At 56.4% G+C, this 18,217-nt stretch overlaps 1 protein-coding gene across 1 annotated transcript; it reads right to left on the reverse strand.

The window, feature by feature from the left end:
* Positions 1–287: 287 nt before the first annotated feature.
* On the reverse strand, positions 288–17,843 carry INSRR (insulin receptor related receptor). The gene is given in 23 exon segments (XM_045545420.1): positions 288–1,151; positions 1,153–1,288; positions 1,562–1,696; positions 1,834–1,963; positions 2,261–2,420; positions 2,541–2,651; positions 3,136–3,365; positions 3,553–3,605; positions 4,266–4,371; positions 4,576–4,738; positions 4,823–4,959; positions 5,190–5,410; positions 5,487–5,528; positions 5,744–5,939; positions 6,066–6,233; positions 6,623–6,861; positions 9,338–9,464; positions 9,732–9,946; positions 10,569–10,713; positions 10,930–11,072; positions 11,172–11,475; positions 13,048–13,599; positions 17,465–17,843. Coding segments are annotated over 23 exon segments (3,885 nt in total). The 5' UTR covers positions 17,550–17,843; the 3' UTR covers positions 288–1,064.
* Between the last annotated feature and the right edge of the window lie 374 nt (positions 17,844–18,217).

Below are 18,217 nucleotides of genomic sequence, written 5' to 3' on the forward strand. Positions count from 1 at the left end.
ACTTCTGGCCCTGCACAGGGGATAATAGCAAGATTGTCCTGCTTCACTGCCGTGGCAACTCTGGCTGCTCAGGTCCTCACGGAGATGGTGTTGACAGAGTGTATTTATCCTGTATCACTGCCTTAGGGTCACTGCCTCAAGTCCCAAAGGAGGGAGAGAGGAAGTTCATCCAGTGTTAACGCCATATAGATGGAGAGAAAATGGGCTGCCTGGGACCAGGGTACAAACAGACGTCGGCATTTATTGTGCCTTCTCCAGTCTTCCCATGAGAGGCGGGGGTGGGGGTGGGGGGTGAGGGGAGGGAGGAAGACAAGGCTCGTAAAGCCTTAATAATCCAGGGCTAATAATTGAGGGGAAGGGACTGAAAAGAGGGTGAATGTGCACCAAGAGATGCCCCTGGAGAGAAGGAAGGAGGAGCACCAAGCTTGGGGGTCCCTGGGTGGGACAAGAGGGGAGGAAGAGGTGATGGCAGGCTAGGCTGGGGACCACTCGCCCAGGTCCCTGGGTTCGCTACACAACACTTGGTCTGGGGCAGAGGGAGGAAGTGAAATGCAGTGGCAGGCAGCACAGTCATACGGACACCCACCCGAGCATCCCAAACATGGCCAGAGAGGGCTCCAGGCCTGGTTCTGACTGCTCATCTGGTTTTAAGGTGTTGATGGCCCCAGATGTCCACAGGAGACCTAAAGCTGAGGGTGGGGTTCTCCAGACCCTGCCTCCAGGGTGGGTGGGCCCTCTTTTCCTACTCTGAGCAGGCTCTCTTTTCCTACCCCTCACTCTGAGTGCAGGACGTTTGTCCATGGCCTGATCTCCACTCTGGCTGTGACCCTGCCTGCTTTCTCATGGAGAGCTCAGACTGCTGAGAAGCTATTTCCTACAGTGGGGCTGCTCTGATGCCCCTCCCTGCTCCTGCCCTCTGCACCATGCTCGGCCCCTGCCTGTCTGAGAGGGGGTCAGGAGACATCTAGACATCTCACTGTCAGACAGGTTGGACCCCTTGCTCTCTGCCCATGGGAGGCCAGTCAGCTGGGAACGGAGTGTCCCTCAGCGCCCTGGACCCCCATTTAAGGGCTGCAGTCTGAGGAAGCCCCTCTTGGGGTTGGTGAGGAGTCAGGCTCTGCCTCAGTGGGTGGCAGAGAGCCCCGGCCCCTCCCCACACTCCGGGCTGTAGTAGAAGGAAAGGAGGCGGAAGGAGGGCCGCAGCTCCTCCCGTATGCTGTCCAGGATGTGGGTGAAAGTTGGGCGCAGGCGTGGGTTCTGCTGCCAGCAGCGGCTCATCAGCTCCTGCCTGGCGGGTGTGGGGAGCAGGGTCAGAGGGGTCCGGGAGTCCCAGCCACACCCCAGGCCTCCTGCACTGGAGGGTTGGTCAGTGGGTACAGGAGATCATAGGCATTATGTCTGGGAGCATCAGAGGGAAGTAATTGGGAGCTGTAGTAGGGGCTTAGAATTGGGGGGCTCATAGCTGGGGATCAGCAGATGTAAAAGCACCAGAAGAGGTGGGCCAGAATCATGGGGGTGTGGGCATAGCAGGGATAAGGAGGGGGCAGGCAGGGTGACTCACAGCTGAAGGGGACAGCCCTCCAGCTCCTCCAGGACGCCGCCGTCCATGACAAACTTGAGCACCTGCTCATTGGACAGACCCTGGTAGGGCTGTTCAGCCAGGGTCACAATCTCCCAGAGCACCACACCAAAGGACCTGGATGACACATGGGAGCACTTGAGCCCAGCACTCTTCACGTTGCTCAGTGCACCCCAAGAAAGGGGAGTGTCCCAGGTCCCTCTCCAGATCCCACCTCCACATCCCTGGAGCCCTGTGCCCCAGCCAGGCCCCACCAGACATCCGAGTGGGTGGTGAAGATTCCATCTTTGAGAGACTCAGGGGCCATCCAGCGCACGGGCAGCAGCCCTTTCCCACCCTTGCGGTAATAGTCTGTCTCATACACGTCCCGAGTCATCCCGAAGTCTGGAAAGTGAGGGTGAGAGTGGAGGAGGTGTGAGGCAGAAGAGCCGCACAGTACCCTAGCTCCTGGCCCAGGGGTACCTCTCCCAATCCTCTCACCCCGAGAGTCTCCAAGAACCCTGGAATGTGGAAGCTCAAAGGACCTCAGAGATCAGCCCATCCAAGCCCCTCTGCCGTTGGACGAGACTGAGATCTAGGGTGGGGGTGATTTGCCAAAGTTCTCATAGGCTATCAGGGCCAGAGCTTAGGGGAGTTTCTCTAGTTTTTAGGCCACCCTCATCTGCCTGGCACCCTCTGTACCCCCGATCTTGACGGTGAAGTCCTGGGACACCATGCAGTTGCGGGCTGCCAGGTCTCGGTGCACAAACTTGTTGGCAGCAAGGTAGGCCATGCCGTCTGCAATCTCACCAGCCATCTGGATCATATCCCCCAGCGCTGGCCGTGGGAGCCCAGGGTTATTCTAGAGCCAAGATTGGGGGCTGGTGAAGAAGGAACTTGTCTCCTGCCCAGGACTGTCCCCCACCCCACAGTGTGCCCAAGTCTTCTCTAACTCTCTAGCCCCTTGGCCCAGGGTCCCCACCTCTGCCTCAGGCCGCAAAGATCGAAGATGGCTCTTGAGGTCTCCACGGGTCATTAACTCCATGATGACTAGAGTTGGCTGGCCCTGAGACACCACACCCAGGAGACGCACCTGGGACAGACAAAGAGCCTGGCTGCAGGTCCACCTAGCTCCCTTGACCCACTTGGCCAAAAGCTTGACCTGCTGTGACCACAGCCTGACCAAGACATCAACCTGACCCTAACCCCAATCATGACTGTAACCAAATCCTGACCTAATAATGACCCTGACCCTAGCCCATGACCTTCATCATATCTGACTATCATCACAATTATGCACTTGGTCCAACCGTGACCCTGATCCCAACCATGACCCTAATAATGATCTGGAAACTCAATATTGATAACCAACCATGACTGATCTTAGTCCTAGCCATCACCCTACCATGACACTGTTTGACTCTAACCCCAACCATGGCCTTTACTCCAATTAGGATCCTAACCATAGTCCTAACACTGACCTTGATGGTGCCCCAACCTCATCTCTGACATTCCCCTCTTACTACATGACCTTTACCCTAATTATGACCCTGACAATGCTCCTGACTCTCCCTTACCACATGGTGACACTTGAATGCCTTCATGACAGAAGCTTCCTTGAGGAACTCAATGCGTTCCCGTGGGCTGGCCAGTTCATTCACTGTCTTCAGGGCCACAGGTGTGGACTCCTTTCCAGCTTCAAGGCCTCGTGCCAGCCCCTCATACACCATCCCAAAGGAGCCCTGGCCCAGTTCCCGGATTATGGAGATCTGCTCTCGAGGCACCTCCCACTCATCAGGGATGTACACTGCGAGGAGGCAGGGGTCACAGGGCAAGGATGCTGCCCTCTGCCACACCTCCACTCACGTCTCCCCTCCTCTTCTGAAGGCTCTGGTCTGGAGGCTGCCTTCTGCAAGAAGGTCTCCTGGAAGTCTGCCTCTCCTCCTCTCCTGTCTCCCTTTCCCACACTGCCTGCCCATGCACCCCAGACCTACTATTGGAGGTGCTGAAGTACTCCGGATTCACAGAAGCATACAGGGTGCTGTTTCTGCAATGGGAGGTGAGGGGTCAGGCTGGAAGGGTCCTCAGGAATGTCAGAGGACAAGGAAGAGGGATATTTCATGGAGGAGGGAAGTTACTGACCACACCCCCAGCCCTGGTCAGGGTGACCCCCAGCAAGCCCTAAGCACTTTCCAAGCTGGTCTTGGTCCTAGTCCTGGCATCTGACAGGGTGGGAATAGGGAGGACACAAGAGGAGAGGGGCTTCTGCCCCCTAGCTTGTCCCTGGAGCCCAGCTAATCAAGGTCCTTCCCCCATTTCCTTTTTGTAGCCAGCCCCAGAGGGTCCTGACATCAGGCATCCTGGGATACACCCTGAGGTCTCCTTCCTCTCCCCACGCTATGGCAGGACCAGCTTCTTTATTCCTCAGCTTGGGCTGAGACTGTGGTGACCACCAGTTCCAGTGTGCCCAGACTGAAGGGTTTCCCAGGATGCGGGACTTTCACTGCTAAAACTAGGGACGTTCCAGGCTAATTCTAGCTGAGAAGTGTGTCTCCTCCATGCCATTCTCAGGAGAAAAGTTACTGCCTCTACGGAAGTCCTTTCTTTCTACTCCGACTGCACTGACCTTCCTACCATCCTCTGCACTGACCTTCTGATGAGGGCTCAGGGGCAGGAGGGGATGGGACCTGGTGGGACTTGTCATCACCTCTTCTTGCCATAGAAGAAACCGAGGGCAGCAAGAATGATGAGCAGCATCAGCCCCACAGGGGTGACAGTGAGGAGGACATGCATTCCTCCAGCATCCTCCTCCTCTGGACAGGGTCATCATTCAGAGGAAAGGGTCAGAGGGCAGCAGAGGGCAGGATCAAAGATGGAGAAGTTAGAGGGAAGGGGATGCTTCTCTTTGCACACTAGGGGATGAGGACGGGGGAGGGATGGGTGGCGGGGCCTGTGGTGGGCTGGGGACCAGGTGGGTCTGTTCAGTGATACAGGTCTGGGAGAGAGGCTGTGCATACCTGGGCCAGGGATGTAGAAGGCAACACTGTCTGTCCAGGAGCCATTGCCAGCCAGTGAGGTTGCCCGCACCCTGGCAGAGTAGTTTCCAGGCGGCAGCAGGGCCAGGTGGACCCCCCCAAACTTGGCATACCGAAGACGGGACACACACTGCACTGTGGCCTCCTGAGGGTAACACAGAACAGCTAGCTGGGAAGGGGATAGAGGCCCAAAATGGGCCTGGGATAGAGGGTTCCCTGGGGTACCTACCTCTCCCAAGCGGCGGTACTTGATTTCGTACTTGAGGATGAGCCCGTTAGGGTCTGGTGGCTCAAGCCAGCGCAGGAGAACACTGCTCTTGCTGGCCGCCTCCCAAGCCACCTTTCCTGGAATATCATCAGCCTCTCCTGCGGGAGGGGGCATCTAGCAGCAGGGCTGCAAGTAGTTCCTCTCACCTTATGTTCAAACCCAAGCTAAACTGGGCTGAATTGGGATGTTTGGCGGGGGGAGCTCTGGTATTACAGGAACTGGGAGGGGAGAGCAAAACGAGGCTCTGGGGCTGGTGGGAGGTCAAACTCAGCTAGTTAGAGCACAGGGGTCTTTAGGGTCGGTGAAGGTGTGTGTGGGTGTCACCTACTGTGGGCCATGGTGCGTGCAAACACGAAGGTGGCGGCGCTGCAGCCCACCGTGTGCGCCGCGTGGTTGCAGGCATGAATGTCTATCCGGTATTCCGTGAAATGGCGCAGGCCGCTCAGCACCGCTCGCTCCCGGGGCACCTTGTCCTCCTGGATCTCGAAATCCGAGCTGTTGCCCCGCAGCCGGAGGGGCTCGGCGGCCCGGCGGTGCCGCCCTGAGTCCCTGGGGAGGGCGTGGGTCAGAGCCAAGGCCCGGCCCCGGGAGCCGCGCCCTCAGCTCCCGGCCCCACCCCTCTCACCTCTGGAGGCTCTTGTTGATGGACGTCACCTTCCAAGGGGATCTGGGGAGACCAAGGGGGAGCCCTATCAGGCCTGTCCGGAACGCATCCCTGTGCCCTCTGGAGCGGCTCAAGGCCTCCAAATCCACCCACAGCTCAAGCCCCACCCACAGGATTGTAAGTCCCGCCCACAAAGCCCCCCACCCTTCCCAACCGCAGACCCTCCCCTCACAGGCCCCGCCCACCAGCCCCGCCCCGCTGCTCGCCAGTCCTCGCACTTGGGAATGGTGATGGCGTTGTGCAGGAAGTTTTCAAACTTCTTCTGAAACGAGGCCTCTTGCGCCTCCAGCGGGGGCAGGACCTGACCGGGAGGTGAGTGCTGGCAAGGGCAGCAGCCGGACTCCATCTGGGCCTCAAGATCCCCATCTTCGCGGTCGAAGCGGGGGTCGTTGTTGCTGGTGGGCAGCCGCAAGCCTGGCGCCGCGGCAGGGAAGACAGTAGTCAGACCAGTGGTCTACACGCCCCGGTCCCTCCGCTCTCCCTGGCCGGCGTCCCCATCCCCTGCCTCTCCCCGCCGGCCTGCGCCGACTCCCTGCACACCGCGGTGGCAGTAGTCATTGAGGTAAAGGTCGCTGTCCTCCGCCAGCCGCTGCCACAGCACCAGGTAGTAGGTGATGTTTCCGTTGCGCTGAGTCGGTGGCTTCCAGCGCACCAGGAGGTGGGAGGAGGAGTTGGACGTGGAGATGACGTCCTGGGGCACCGTGGGCGCTGGGGGTGTGAGGAGGGTACAACTCAAGGGTTGCGGGTCCCCCTTCTGAATACTGTCTGGTAATGAGCCCCTCTGTCTGGGGTCCAACCCCGCTCTTCTCCCAAGTAATACGTGGCCCTGAACCCCTTCTTCCTAGAATGCAGCACTCTGTCCTTTCCCTTCTCCTCCACAGGCCCTGTAGTTGCTCAACTACTCACCCTGTACTGTCACAACCCCAGGCCTCCCTGGGACATAAGCAAATGCCCCCTATTGTTTCTAGGACTCAAGCATCTGGCCTCCTGGTCTTTCTGGGCCGGGTGTTCAGTGCCTCGGCTTCTCTATTTCTGGTGCTTGGTCCCTTGATTCTCAGTGGGATGGGAACTTGCCGGTTCCAAATGCTTCAGCCTACCTGCGGGCAGCGTGCGGAGGTAGACAATGGGGCTCTGGGCTCCTTGATGGGGACTGTCTTCAGCAGTGGTGAGAGTGATGGCCCGCACAAACACTGCATACTGTGTCCAAGGCTTGAGGGGTGCTAGGGTCACCCCTGGCTCCTGGGTGCGACTTAGGGGCAGCTCCACATCCAGCAGGTTCCAGCTCTGGGTTCCACAGGCATCTGGACCCACGTGCTCCGTGGCATTCTGGAATGGGCTGAACACCCCATCCCCAGAGCTGAGGGGTGGCTCAGCCCCAACCACAAGTTCTAGCACCACCCCTTTCTTTCTTTCTTTCTTTTTTTTTTTTTTTCAGACAGAGTCTCGCTCTGTTGCCCGGGCTAGAGTGAGTGCTGTGGCATCAGCCTAGCTCACAGCAACCTCAAACTCCTGGGCTCAAGGGATCCTACTGCCTCAGCCTCCCGAGTGGCTGGGACTACAGGCATGCGCCACCATGCCCGGCTAATTTTTTCTATATATATTTAGTTGTCCATATAATTTCTTTCTATTTTTAGTAGAGACAGGGTCTCGCTCTTGCTCAGGCTGGTCTCGAACTCCTGAGCTCAAACAATCCACCAGCCTCGGCCTCCCAAGTGCTAGGATTACAAGCGTGAGCCACCATGCCCAGCCAAGGACCACCCCTTTCTGAATCAGCCCAGGATTGTCATTGTCATTCTTCTTCCTGTATGCATGAGGGCAGAGCCATGACTCTTGCCACCTGTTAGACCCTGTGGACCCTGTCATATCTGTGTCACCAGCCAGATTTGTGATGAAATAGCTCCTCATCCTTAGCAGGGAATATGAAGATTTAGTTTCAATAAATATTCAAAAAATCTTGCATTGTATAAATAAAACTAGAAGGTAGATGTGAAAGGGTCCCCTCTCCTATGAACAGCAAGCAATAAGGTTATTCTAATCCCTTCAAGGGGGATTGTCTGGAACTAGAACCAGGAGACCACTCTTCCCAGGGGTAGAGCATCTTAGCCTAGGCCCATGAATTGGCTCTGGAGGTCTATGAGCCTCCCAAACCACAGACAAAGTTTTGTGCATGTGTGCTTTTCTAGAGAGAGGGTTCCTAGCTTTCAGGAGCTTCTCAAACATGTTCATGAGCCCAAAAGGCCAAGACCCACTGCAACAGGGTAATTAATTGGAGTCAGAGGCAACCAGTGCCGAGTGCCTGAAGGTCAGGGCAGGGGCAGGGCTTGGGGAAGTACTCTAGGGATAGGAGGGGGGCTGCTCCTTGGGTGAGATAAAAATGAAGCCCACACTGACAGATATCAAAGTAGACCAGGGAGACAAGGGAGCATCACACTGATGTCCATGGTGTTTCTTTGGAGGAGGACAAGGTGGAATTCATGTTGAACTAGGGACAAAACTTGAGGCAAGGACAAAGCAGGTGGTGGGGGTGGGGAGACTTGAGGCCCAGCTGGAAATGCCTGCTGTTGTTGGGACCCAGAGGCAGGATTGTCCTGGAGCAGGTGGGGAAGGGGGAGGTTCAGAGTGGGTGCCATGGGGACAGGTGCCTTGTGGGGCATGACACACTGAGTAGGTCTGGGTCTGTCAGAGCCAGAATTGAGCCAGGAAACACAGGGTATGCCTCTGAGGGAGCACAGCCACAGTCACACTGCAAAGCAGTGACGTTATAGAAACTTCTTGAAGGACCCCCAAATTTCTCTGCCCTTTAAGCCCAGAGGCAGCTGTGTATAGTTGCACAGACTGTGAACTGCATGAGCCGGGGGTGCCATTCACATTGCAGTCCACATTGGTGCTCCTTACACTGTGGTCCCTGAAGCAGCAGCTTCAGCATCACTTAAGTGCTTGTTAGAAATGCAGATTCTCGGGCCTTACTCAGGACTAAACTGAATCAGAATCTGTAGGGGTGAGGCCCAAGAATCCATATTTAACAAATTATCTAGCTCCGCATGCTAGAGACCTTCACTTACCACTGAGGCCTAGGAGAGTCTTGGCCATTTGAGTAGGCCTCCTACCACTGACTTCATTCCTCCCTCCTCCTGGGCCAGGCCCTGAGCTAGCGGTCAACTAAGACCTCAGTTTGAATTCACAGGAAATGCTTTCAAGCCAGGTGGCCCCCCGTCTTCTGTCTACCATAGAGAGAGCAAGTACTCCTCACTCCTGCCCTCCCAACCTGCCACCCAACATCCATTTCTCTCCTCTAAGGATATCTCTTGATTCCTAGCCATGTTTTTGGAGAAGTCCTTCCTGTGGTCTAACAACTCTCCTTCCTGCTAGGGTCAGTCCACTCTCTCCAAAGAAAAGAGCAGCTGGTCCCTGCTCCCTCCCTTCCTCAAGCTTAAATGAAATGCTGGCAGAGCTGCTCATAAAACTGGCCAAATTAGTGGGCACTCCCCAAACCGCTGCTGGGGCAGGAGCATGTGGTCAGTGTAGAACATTAGCATAGTGAATTGAAGCTTAATTATGCTAGCCTTCCCAGAAGGATGGCTCTCCTGGGCTCTCAGAAGCCCGACCCATTTCACTTGGTCAGGGGAAACTGAGGCACAGAAGGATGAAGAAAGTGAGGGGAGAGAGCCAGACATGGGACCTACAACAGAGTGCAACTTGGGGGTCCTGGCTCCCTGGCTCTCCATAGCCCCACCGGGGCCTGCGGTCCTGAGGAAATTGGCCGGTTCGGGTTCTGGCCCCGCCCCCGCTCTGGCCCCGCCCCCGGTACTCACGACTCTTTGTAGTACACGATGAAGCTTAGCAGGTCGCGGGCCTCCAGCGGCTCGTAGCGCTCCCAGCGTAGCAGGATGCGGTCGGTCTCCGTCACGTTGGACACGAAGCGCAGGGTTCGAGTCTGGCCTGGGTGGGGCGAGGGCGAACACCTGCTTTCAACAGCGCTTGCCACCTGCTTGAGCTCACACCCTGACCCCGCGGCACCCCATCCCCAATGCGACCTCTGAAGAGAACTTCTCAGACTGTCCCCTCCAGGTGCCCCCTCCCACCCAGGTGCGTGTGTCTAGTGTGTTTTAGTGTGTGAGTGTCTGGGTGTTCCTGTGTATATCTCTGGGTGTGTCTCTGGGTCGTGTCTTGCGAGTGTACTCGCTGGCTCTGGGGCTGGCATCTCACAGGCGGCACGGTCTCCGTTGGTGCGGGGGTTGATCTCAGCCTTGTTTTGCCGACCTCGCGTGCCAGTCACCTCCTCCAGTCGGTATATGTGCTCCAGGCAGAGGCGCGGGTTGAAGGCGAAGTAGATCTTGCCCACCGGAATGGTGAGCCCCGCGGCCACCCAGGACCCCAGCTGCTGTAGGTTCTGGTTGTCCAGCACGTACAGAGTGTAGTTCCTGAGGGAGGCCAGGGGACCTTGATCTGTGGGGAGGTGGGGGCAGGGCATGGGAAAGGGGGTGGCTTATGGGTTCCTCCTGGGTAGAGTGCAGTGGAGTGATCATAGCTCACAGCAACTTCAAACTCCTGGGCTCAAGCAATCCTCCTGCCTCAGCCTCCGGAGTAGCTGGGACTACAGGCATGCACCACCACGCCCGGTTAATTTTCCCTATATATATTTTTAGTTGTCCATATAATTTCTTTCTATTTTTAGTACAGACGAGGTCTGGCTCTTGCTCAGGCTGGTCTCGAACTGCTGAGCTCAAACAATCCACCCGCCTCCGCCTCCCAGAGTGCTAGGATTACAGGCGTGAGCCACCACGCCCGGCCTCCAGGCATTGTTTTAAGTGCTTTACACAGGACAACATGAGTAATATTCATGAAGTAAGTAGTGCTATATTAGCCCCATTTTACAGATGAGAAAACTAAAGAACAGAGAAGTTAAGTAACGTACCCAGAGTCACACAGCTACTAAGTAGCAGAACTGGTTCCAGAGCCCATTCTCTTCACCCCTGTTCTGACAGTGTTGGGGAGGGAGTGTAATAGAAGGAGCTAGACAGAGACCTGATTCTAATCCCTTACCCATCCACCATGGTGTCCCCCCGGATTAGTTTGAGGTTCTTGAAAAAGCCCAGGGACACGAGGGCAAAGGAATGTTTGATTTTGAGGAAGCCAGTGATGGTCTCTACCAGCCCCAGGCTGTGCTGCAGCTCCGGCTCCAGGTTATCTGGGGATGGGAAGACAGGGCTGGAGCAGGAGCAGGGAAAGTGATGAGTCTGCAGGGCAAGGGGGCTGGATGGGGGCCCAGAGGAGGTGGGCCCTCAGGGCTGGGACCCAGGGTGATGGAGAGTGGTGCTTGGGGGGGGGGGTCATTGCAAGGGGTGTGGCTTAGGAGGAAAGGTGTGGCCAGGAGGAGGGGTGTGGCCCCAAAGTAGGTACTGACAGCCCTGGCGGAGGTTGAGGATGAGGCTCCCTTCCACGTGGGTGCAGCCCACCAGATCCTGTGCCGCCTGAACGGAGTCGATGGTCTTGGTGCCTACCTTGCACTCTTTGGGGCATAGCCCCTCGCACTTGTGGCAGAATATGCTGGCAGGGGCAAGCAGATGTTATGAGCTTTGGACCGGTGTGGACCTCCTGAGGCCCCCTCACTGCTCCCCGGGTGCCTCCCACCCACCCTGTGCTCACCTGCTGCCATTACGAGTGAAGCCTGGAGGGCACTGGGCCAGGCAACTGCCCTGGTGAATGCCAAAGGCGGAGGCGCGGCCGGGCACTGAGCGCAGGCTCGCACAGCGTTCTGCTGTGACACAGCGCCAGGACTCTTGCTGGTAGGTGCCTGGAGGGCAGGCCCGGTGGCAGGCGCCCTGGAAGTAGAGGTGGCGGCAGGCTACACAGGCACGAGGGTCTTCCGGACGGCTGCAGCCTCCCAGGCATTCAGCATGGCAGCACTGGCCCCCTGCTGTGCAGGCCACCCCATGGGGGCAGGGGCACACTGTGGGCAGAGCACTGTGTTAGACCTTACCCATGTCCCCTGAGTCCTGGCCCTCCTTTCCAATGCTGGCCCCAATACATTTCTCCAGGGATGATACTCTCAATCTGCACCCATATCCCTCCAGTTTGGATAACCAGAGTTACCTGAGTCTATTTCCCTTAGACAGGGCTCTTGAGGACAAGGACTATGGCCCCTGTATGTGGCTTCCCACCTCCCACAGTGCCTGGTTGGGGGGGTGATCAGAACTCAGGACAGAGCAGTGACCTTGTCCATTAGGGCTGCTGCTCTCCAGCCTGCTGTCCTGTCTAGGCCTGGTTCCCAGATCGTGGCTGGGCACAGTGCCAGGGTAAGCCAGCCAGCCTCTCCTGAGCAGCTAGGCCCAGGCAAGGAGGGGCCACCACCGATCTTTCACCCATGCCCCTGCCCATACTGCCTGCCTCTTCAGCTCCCTGCCCTGCATAGACGGTGGCCTCAAGCAGCAGTGGGAGGGTTTGGAGCTGGGGGCTCAGTGGCCTGGAAACTGCACAGTGGCAGCTGGGTGTCTGTGGGAGCGATCTGTGGGGTGAGGGGCAGCCAGGGTGTGTTGACACCATACATGCGAGGACGTGCAGCAGCTGTGTTTACAGCCAACAGGGAGGCATCAGGGAGCTGGGGCCCAGCTGATACAGCAGGGATCTGGTTACTCTCCCACCCTGATGCTGAGGAACGGGGGGTGAGAGGAGCTGATCTCCAGGAGCTGAATGGAGAAGACCTCCAAGGTGGGACACCCCAGATGTGCTCCCAGCCTCTGAAAGGTCTTCCTTCCCTCCCCTACCTCCTCCTCCAAGCATCCCCTCCTTCTTCTCCTTCCCCTTTTCTCTACTGCCTTCTTTCTGTTTCCTCTCTGTGCATCTTCCTAAAGAGGATCCCACCTCACATCTTTGCCCTCACCTGTCCTGTTCCTCATCTGTCACCTCTCCCTTTCTCCTTCTGCTCAGTGCCCAGCCTCCCCATTATGGTACTGCCAGCTTACCCTGGATCACCTGTGCTGTGGCCACTCTTATTAGGAACACAGAACTGCTACCATGGCCCAGGAACTGCTCTGATGCTTGGTAGAATAACTCATTCCTCATACCAACCCTATGATCATTTTACAGATGAGACAACTGAGGCATGGATAAGCTAAGTGAACACAGCCAGTAAGGAGGAGAGCTGAGACTTGAACCCAGGCCATCTGGCTTTGTACTTAGCCACTGCCCTTTATGGTATCTTGTGCTACCTTGTATCTATTTGTGCTTACCGTCTTCCCCCCACGCCCACCTTGTACCTGTCCTTTACCTACTCCATGACTACCTGATGCTGTCTTATGCCTATCCTTTGACTGCCTTATCCTGCATTAATTATTTAACTTTTCTGAGCCTCACTTTTCTTATCTGCAAAATGGGAAGAGCAATAGTAGTACCTGTCCCATAGGATGAGTGTGGATTAAAAAACTGGCAAGCAAAATACTGACCCACACTATCCTGTGGCCACCCAGCCCCATCTGACCCTGCCCCTCCTGTGCCCCCAGTCACGTTCTGTGCCAGTGCCCACCTCTCTGGCAGTGGCTGGAGGTCCAGCACCTGTAGTCGGTGTGCCCGCTGAAAGTAGTCCTGGCACAGGGTTCGCCAGCAGCACCCAGCACACCAGGGCACACGTCAGCACACTCCTCACCCAGCTTGTTGCCCACGATGTGGTTGGCACCAGGCGCCGGCTGCAGCAGGCCCCAGTCAATGGTGGAGAGGTGGCACAGCTCCTGGTTCTTCTCCACGCGCACAGCCCCACGCAGCACGGCCCCCAGTGCGGGCAGCCCCACGTCACGCAGGTGTGGCATCTCAAAGATGACCAGCGCATAGCCCAGGAAGAGGCGGGTGCCTCGGATGACTGCTAGGTTGGGGAAGAGGTCGCGAAGGCTCTCCAGGCCGTAGACACGGAAGAGCAGCAGGTAGTCGGTGATCTGGGTGAGGTGCGGGAAACTGAGGCCGCGGAAATCATCCCCTGTGGCTGTGAACATGAGCAGGATCTGCAGGTGGCCCTCTACCACGTTGCAGTTCTCCAGCCGACGCAGCTCTGCCACCTCTGAGCGGATGTCCAGGCTGGGGCACACTGTGGGCACACATGGCACACAGCAGTAAGTACAACCCAGGCCAAGCTCCCCATCCAGCCCGGACAGCTTTGAGGGGAACCGCACTGGCACTAGGACACTGAGTGGGGAGCCAGGCTCTGCTCTGGGTGTGGGGTGGCCTCCTCTCTGGGCCTCAGAGGGCTCCCCTGCAGCTTTAGGATCCTACCTTGGGCAAACGAGAGCTCCTGACCTCCCCTCCAAGGCCGACTTCCCCATCTTAATTAATAGTAAACTCATTCTTGCAGTCAGGCTCCACATCGAACCCCATCCTTGACTCCTTTCCTTCTCTCACCTTCTAGATCCTGTGGGCTCTATCTTTAAAACACATCCAGAGTCTGACCACCTGTCACCACCGTCACTGCTTCCACCACCCTCTTTCCCTGCATTTACAGTAACAGCCTCCCGGATTATCTCCCCGCCTCCACCCTCTGTGGTGTTCTCCACTCTGAAGCCAGAGTGATCGTCTCAAAACCAGCTGATCACATTCCTCCTCTGCTTGGACCCCTCCAATGGTGCCCACCTTGCTCGATCTAAAACCCAAGGACCTCCTCACGGCCTCTGAGGCCCCACACGATTTGGGGCCCTATAACCTCTTTGATTTTATCCCTTTTCTTTCTCTTCTTCAGCCACTTTGACCTCTTCGCTGTTCCTCAAATGAGCAGGCCAGGCCCCTGCCTCATGGTCTTTGTGCTTTCTGTTCGCTCTGGCTGGAACCCTCTTTTCTCTATGCGGTGCCCTCACCTCCTTAAGTCTTCGCTCAAATACCACCTTCTCAGCGAGGCCTTCTCTGACTGTCCTATTTATTTATTTATTTGAGACAGTCTCGCTCTGTCACCTGGGCTAGAGTGCAATGGCGCCATCATAGCTCACTGAAGCCTTGAACTCCTGGGCTCAAGCGATCCTCCTGCCTCAGCCTCCTAAGTATCTGGGACTACAAGTGCATGCCACCACACCTGGCTAATTTCTTTATAATTTCTTTATGGGGGTTATAGGGCCCCAAATCGTGTGGGACCTCAGAGGCCGTGAGGAGGTCCTTGGGTTTTAGATCGAGCAAGGTGGGCACCATTGGAGGGGTCCAAGCAGAGGAGGAATGTGATCAGCTGGTTTTGAGACGATCACTCTGGCTTCAGAGTGGAGAACACCACAGATGGGGTCTTGCTATGTTGCCTAGGCTTGTCTCGAACTCCTGGCCTCAAGTGATCCTCCCACCTCGGCCTCCCAAAGTGCTGGGATTACAGGCATGAGCCACCACACCTGGCCTGACCATCCTATTTAAAACTGTGACACTCCCTACTCCCCTTTCTGCTTTATTTTTCTCTATAATTCTTGATACTGACTGATATATAATTTATATACTAATATGTATATTCTTAACACTGGCTAATATGTAATTTATATATAATATATTTACTTATGTATGTTATTATAAATATATCTATTTTGTTTGTTGTAAGCTCCATAAGGGCAGGGACATTTGTATAACTCATTGCTGTATCCTAGTGCCTGGTACAGTGCCTGGCACAAAATTGGCACTCAATAAAAGTTTGATGAATGAGTGAATTCTGTGACTGGAAAGCAATGGTCTGAGCTTCCTCTACCCCACATCTTTCTCGGTTCTAAGGGAGCTAGATGCTTTTCCCCTGCATTTGTTTACTCTTGAAGGGGCATTCCATGGCTCCCCATTGCTAAAGATTCAAGTTTCTGTTCCTTTACACATTCCAGGGTGCAAACTTGTCCCCATTCACATCTCCAGCCTCAGAAGGGTCCTTCAGCCCTTGTCCTGCAAACCTCAGGTCAAGCCTCCTTTCCCTGACCCTGCGTTAATCACTTCCCCTTCACGCTCCGGTGCACTTAGTCCAGTGCCCACGCCAGCATACGTGGGGCATTGCCACAGCATTGTTGTCTACATTTCTGTCACCTCCTCCAAGGAGGGTGAGACCTTGTTAGTCAGTTCTGCATCTCCCCATGATGCCCAAACCAGGGCTGGAATCACTGGGCACTCAGGGATCATGGACAATGGACATTTGGATCCCAAGTCTACTCTTCCTGTGAGGACTCAGGCATGTCTGGCTTGTTCAGACCCAGGCCCCAGCCCCACTTCCCCTTCTCTCCCAAGACACCCAGGACTATTCCCTTAACGGGGCTAGATGCCTGGACTTACTTGCTCCCAAGGGGACCTTCCATGGCTCTTCAATTGCAGAAGATTCAAGTCTGAATTCTGGAACCTGACATTCAGGTCCTGCTGACCTCTCCAGCCTCTACTTCCCTTCCCACCTAGCACTCTAGCAACATCATACACCACACACACACTGCCCAGGCCCATCCCCTGATGGTTTGTTAAGGGGGTGGGCAGGCAGGGCTGGCTCCCTGGGGGTTACGTCACACCTTTTCCCTCTTGTACAAAGTGGTCTTGAGCTTGGCTGTGCCCAGCAGCTCTGTGTGTGTGTGTGTGTGTGTGTGTGTGTGTGTGTGTGTCTGAGCCCATGCAGGTACACACACACACACACACACACAAAAGAGAAGGAGAGAGATTGAGAAAACACTTCTATCCCCTCCAGGCAAAGGCCAATCAGGCTCTGTGAGGCAGATGGGGGGTTCTCTCAGGATCCCACTTCCCATCATGCCCCTGCCTCTCTATGGCTCCCCTGATGGGAGTCATTTGGAAAAACACATCTAAGACTGTCACACATTAACCCCTGCCTTCCCTCAGAACATGGCTCTGTGCAGAGCTGCACTGGGAATGGGACATCTGGGTCCCCTGACCAAATACCAACCCCCCCCCACAAGGACGTGCTCCTGTCCTGACAACCATACTTCCAGCTGGCATCTGCTGTGCCCTGTCCTGGCACAGCAGTGGGAGGATGGAGGGGGTTCAGTGGTGGGGGGGGCACTATGCCCTGCAGGCAGAGCCTCTGTGACTTGCACCCTTCAGGGGACCTCCCCCCACCCCAACCCATTTGCATCATTCCTCTGTCTCTGTGGGAGGGGAGGCTCTGTCCCGCCTCTGGAGGCCCCCAGTCTGAGGGGCATTATGGGACCTCTCAGGCAGGCACAGCGGGCTGACTCCCTGAGCTTTCTCAGTCTGGTGGGGAAGGGGATAATTGGGGAAGGGGATACCTCTTAATCCTTCCCTTTTGGAATCTTCCATCCTCAGCTCTTTTTCCTCTCCCCACAAGCCCCCAGAACCCCCAATGAGGGCCGCTTAGTCCACATAGTCCCACCCCCCACTCCCCAAGCCCTACTCCTGGGGAGTGTCTAGCCTGGGGATAGGCCCTGGGCACCGAGGAAAAGCAGTCCTCCCTCGAAACCAGCCTCTGCAACCCCACAGTGGATGGACCCTCAGGGTGGGGGACATGGAACAGGGCCCTGGAGGCAGGAGCTCCGGACTTAGGCAGGCCTTACCTTTAGTTCTCTGAGCCTCAGTTTCCTGCCTGCACAATAGGTTGAGTTACTTAATGGTGCGTGGTTCTCGGCTACCTCTCCCCTCCCTGCCCCTTCCCACTCAGTAGCCTTAGAGATGACCTCTAACACTCTCCATAGCCTCATTTTGGTTCTCATTCAGGCTTTGCTGGGATCATGATTTCAAAAGCAGGAATGGAGGACATCTATTCACCCCCTTGTTTTGAAGTCCAAGGGAGCTGGGAGAAAAACAACTTTATGTGAGGAACTAACTGCTCTTCCTGATGGGAAGTCCTTCTGAGAGCTAACCCCAGTCCCCTATCGCAGGGCAGAGTAAGTAGATGTATTCTGGGTAAGTAGATGTATTCTGGCTGGAAGCTCGGTTGTTTGGCACCCCAGCTGGCTGGGAGGGAGATGGGGGTCCAGGAGCCAGTGCTGGGGACTCACCCTCTAGTGTGTCCAGGCCGGATCCCCAAGAGAGGAAGATCACGAGCAGGCGTGCTCCCCAGGGCCACAGTCTGGGCACTGCCATTGTCTCAGCCCTGGCTGGGTCCAGTTCTGGCTCTCCTCCAGGTGGCTTCAGGGAAGAGAAGGGTCTCTAAGGGACACAGAGACCCAGGCTTCAGAGAGGAGGGGGAAGGCAGGGGCAGAGAGACAAGGAATCCCACATAGAGACAGCCGGAGACAGAAAAAAGAAATAAGAGATACAGAGATACAGAGTGACAGGCAGGTGGAGACAGACTCTGTGAATCCAGAGACAGAGGGATGGGGACAGAGATGCGAACAGTGATAGGGAGAGCCTCAGAGAGGTCTCCAGAGGGAGAAAGTGACACAGGGTTCAGAGTAAAAGGCAGGCCAAGAGGCCAGACAACCCCGAGGGCAGAGCAGAGGCCAGGGAGCGCTTCCGAGGAGGGCAGCGGGGTCCCCGGGCGCAAGGGACTAGACTGGGGAGAGTCTCCGGCCCCCTCGGAACGCCCGGTTCCCAAGCGCCTGCTGGGCGCGCTGGCCTGGATGTCTCCGGGCGGGCACGCTGGGGCCGCGCCCAGCTCCCGCCTCCCCGCCCCCACTCGGCACGGATTGGCTTGCAGGGACCTCTCAGTTCTCTCCGCCCCTCCGGCTAAGCCAAAATATTTAGCCTGACAACTGAGGGGGGCAGGTCTGTTGGGGAAATAAGGCTAAAATACGGGGTGGGGGAGGGCA

The sequence above is a fragment of the Lemur catta genome, chromosome 3 (genome assembly GCF_020740605.2).
Source record: "Lemur catta isolate mLemCat1 chromosome 3, mLemCat1.pri, whole genome shotgun sequence".
In the NCBI taxonomy this organism is placed as follows: domain Eukaryota; kingdom Metazoa; phylum Chordata; class Mammalia; order Primates; family Lemuridae; genus Lemur; species Lemur catta.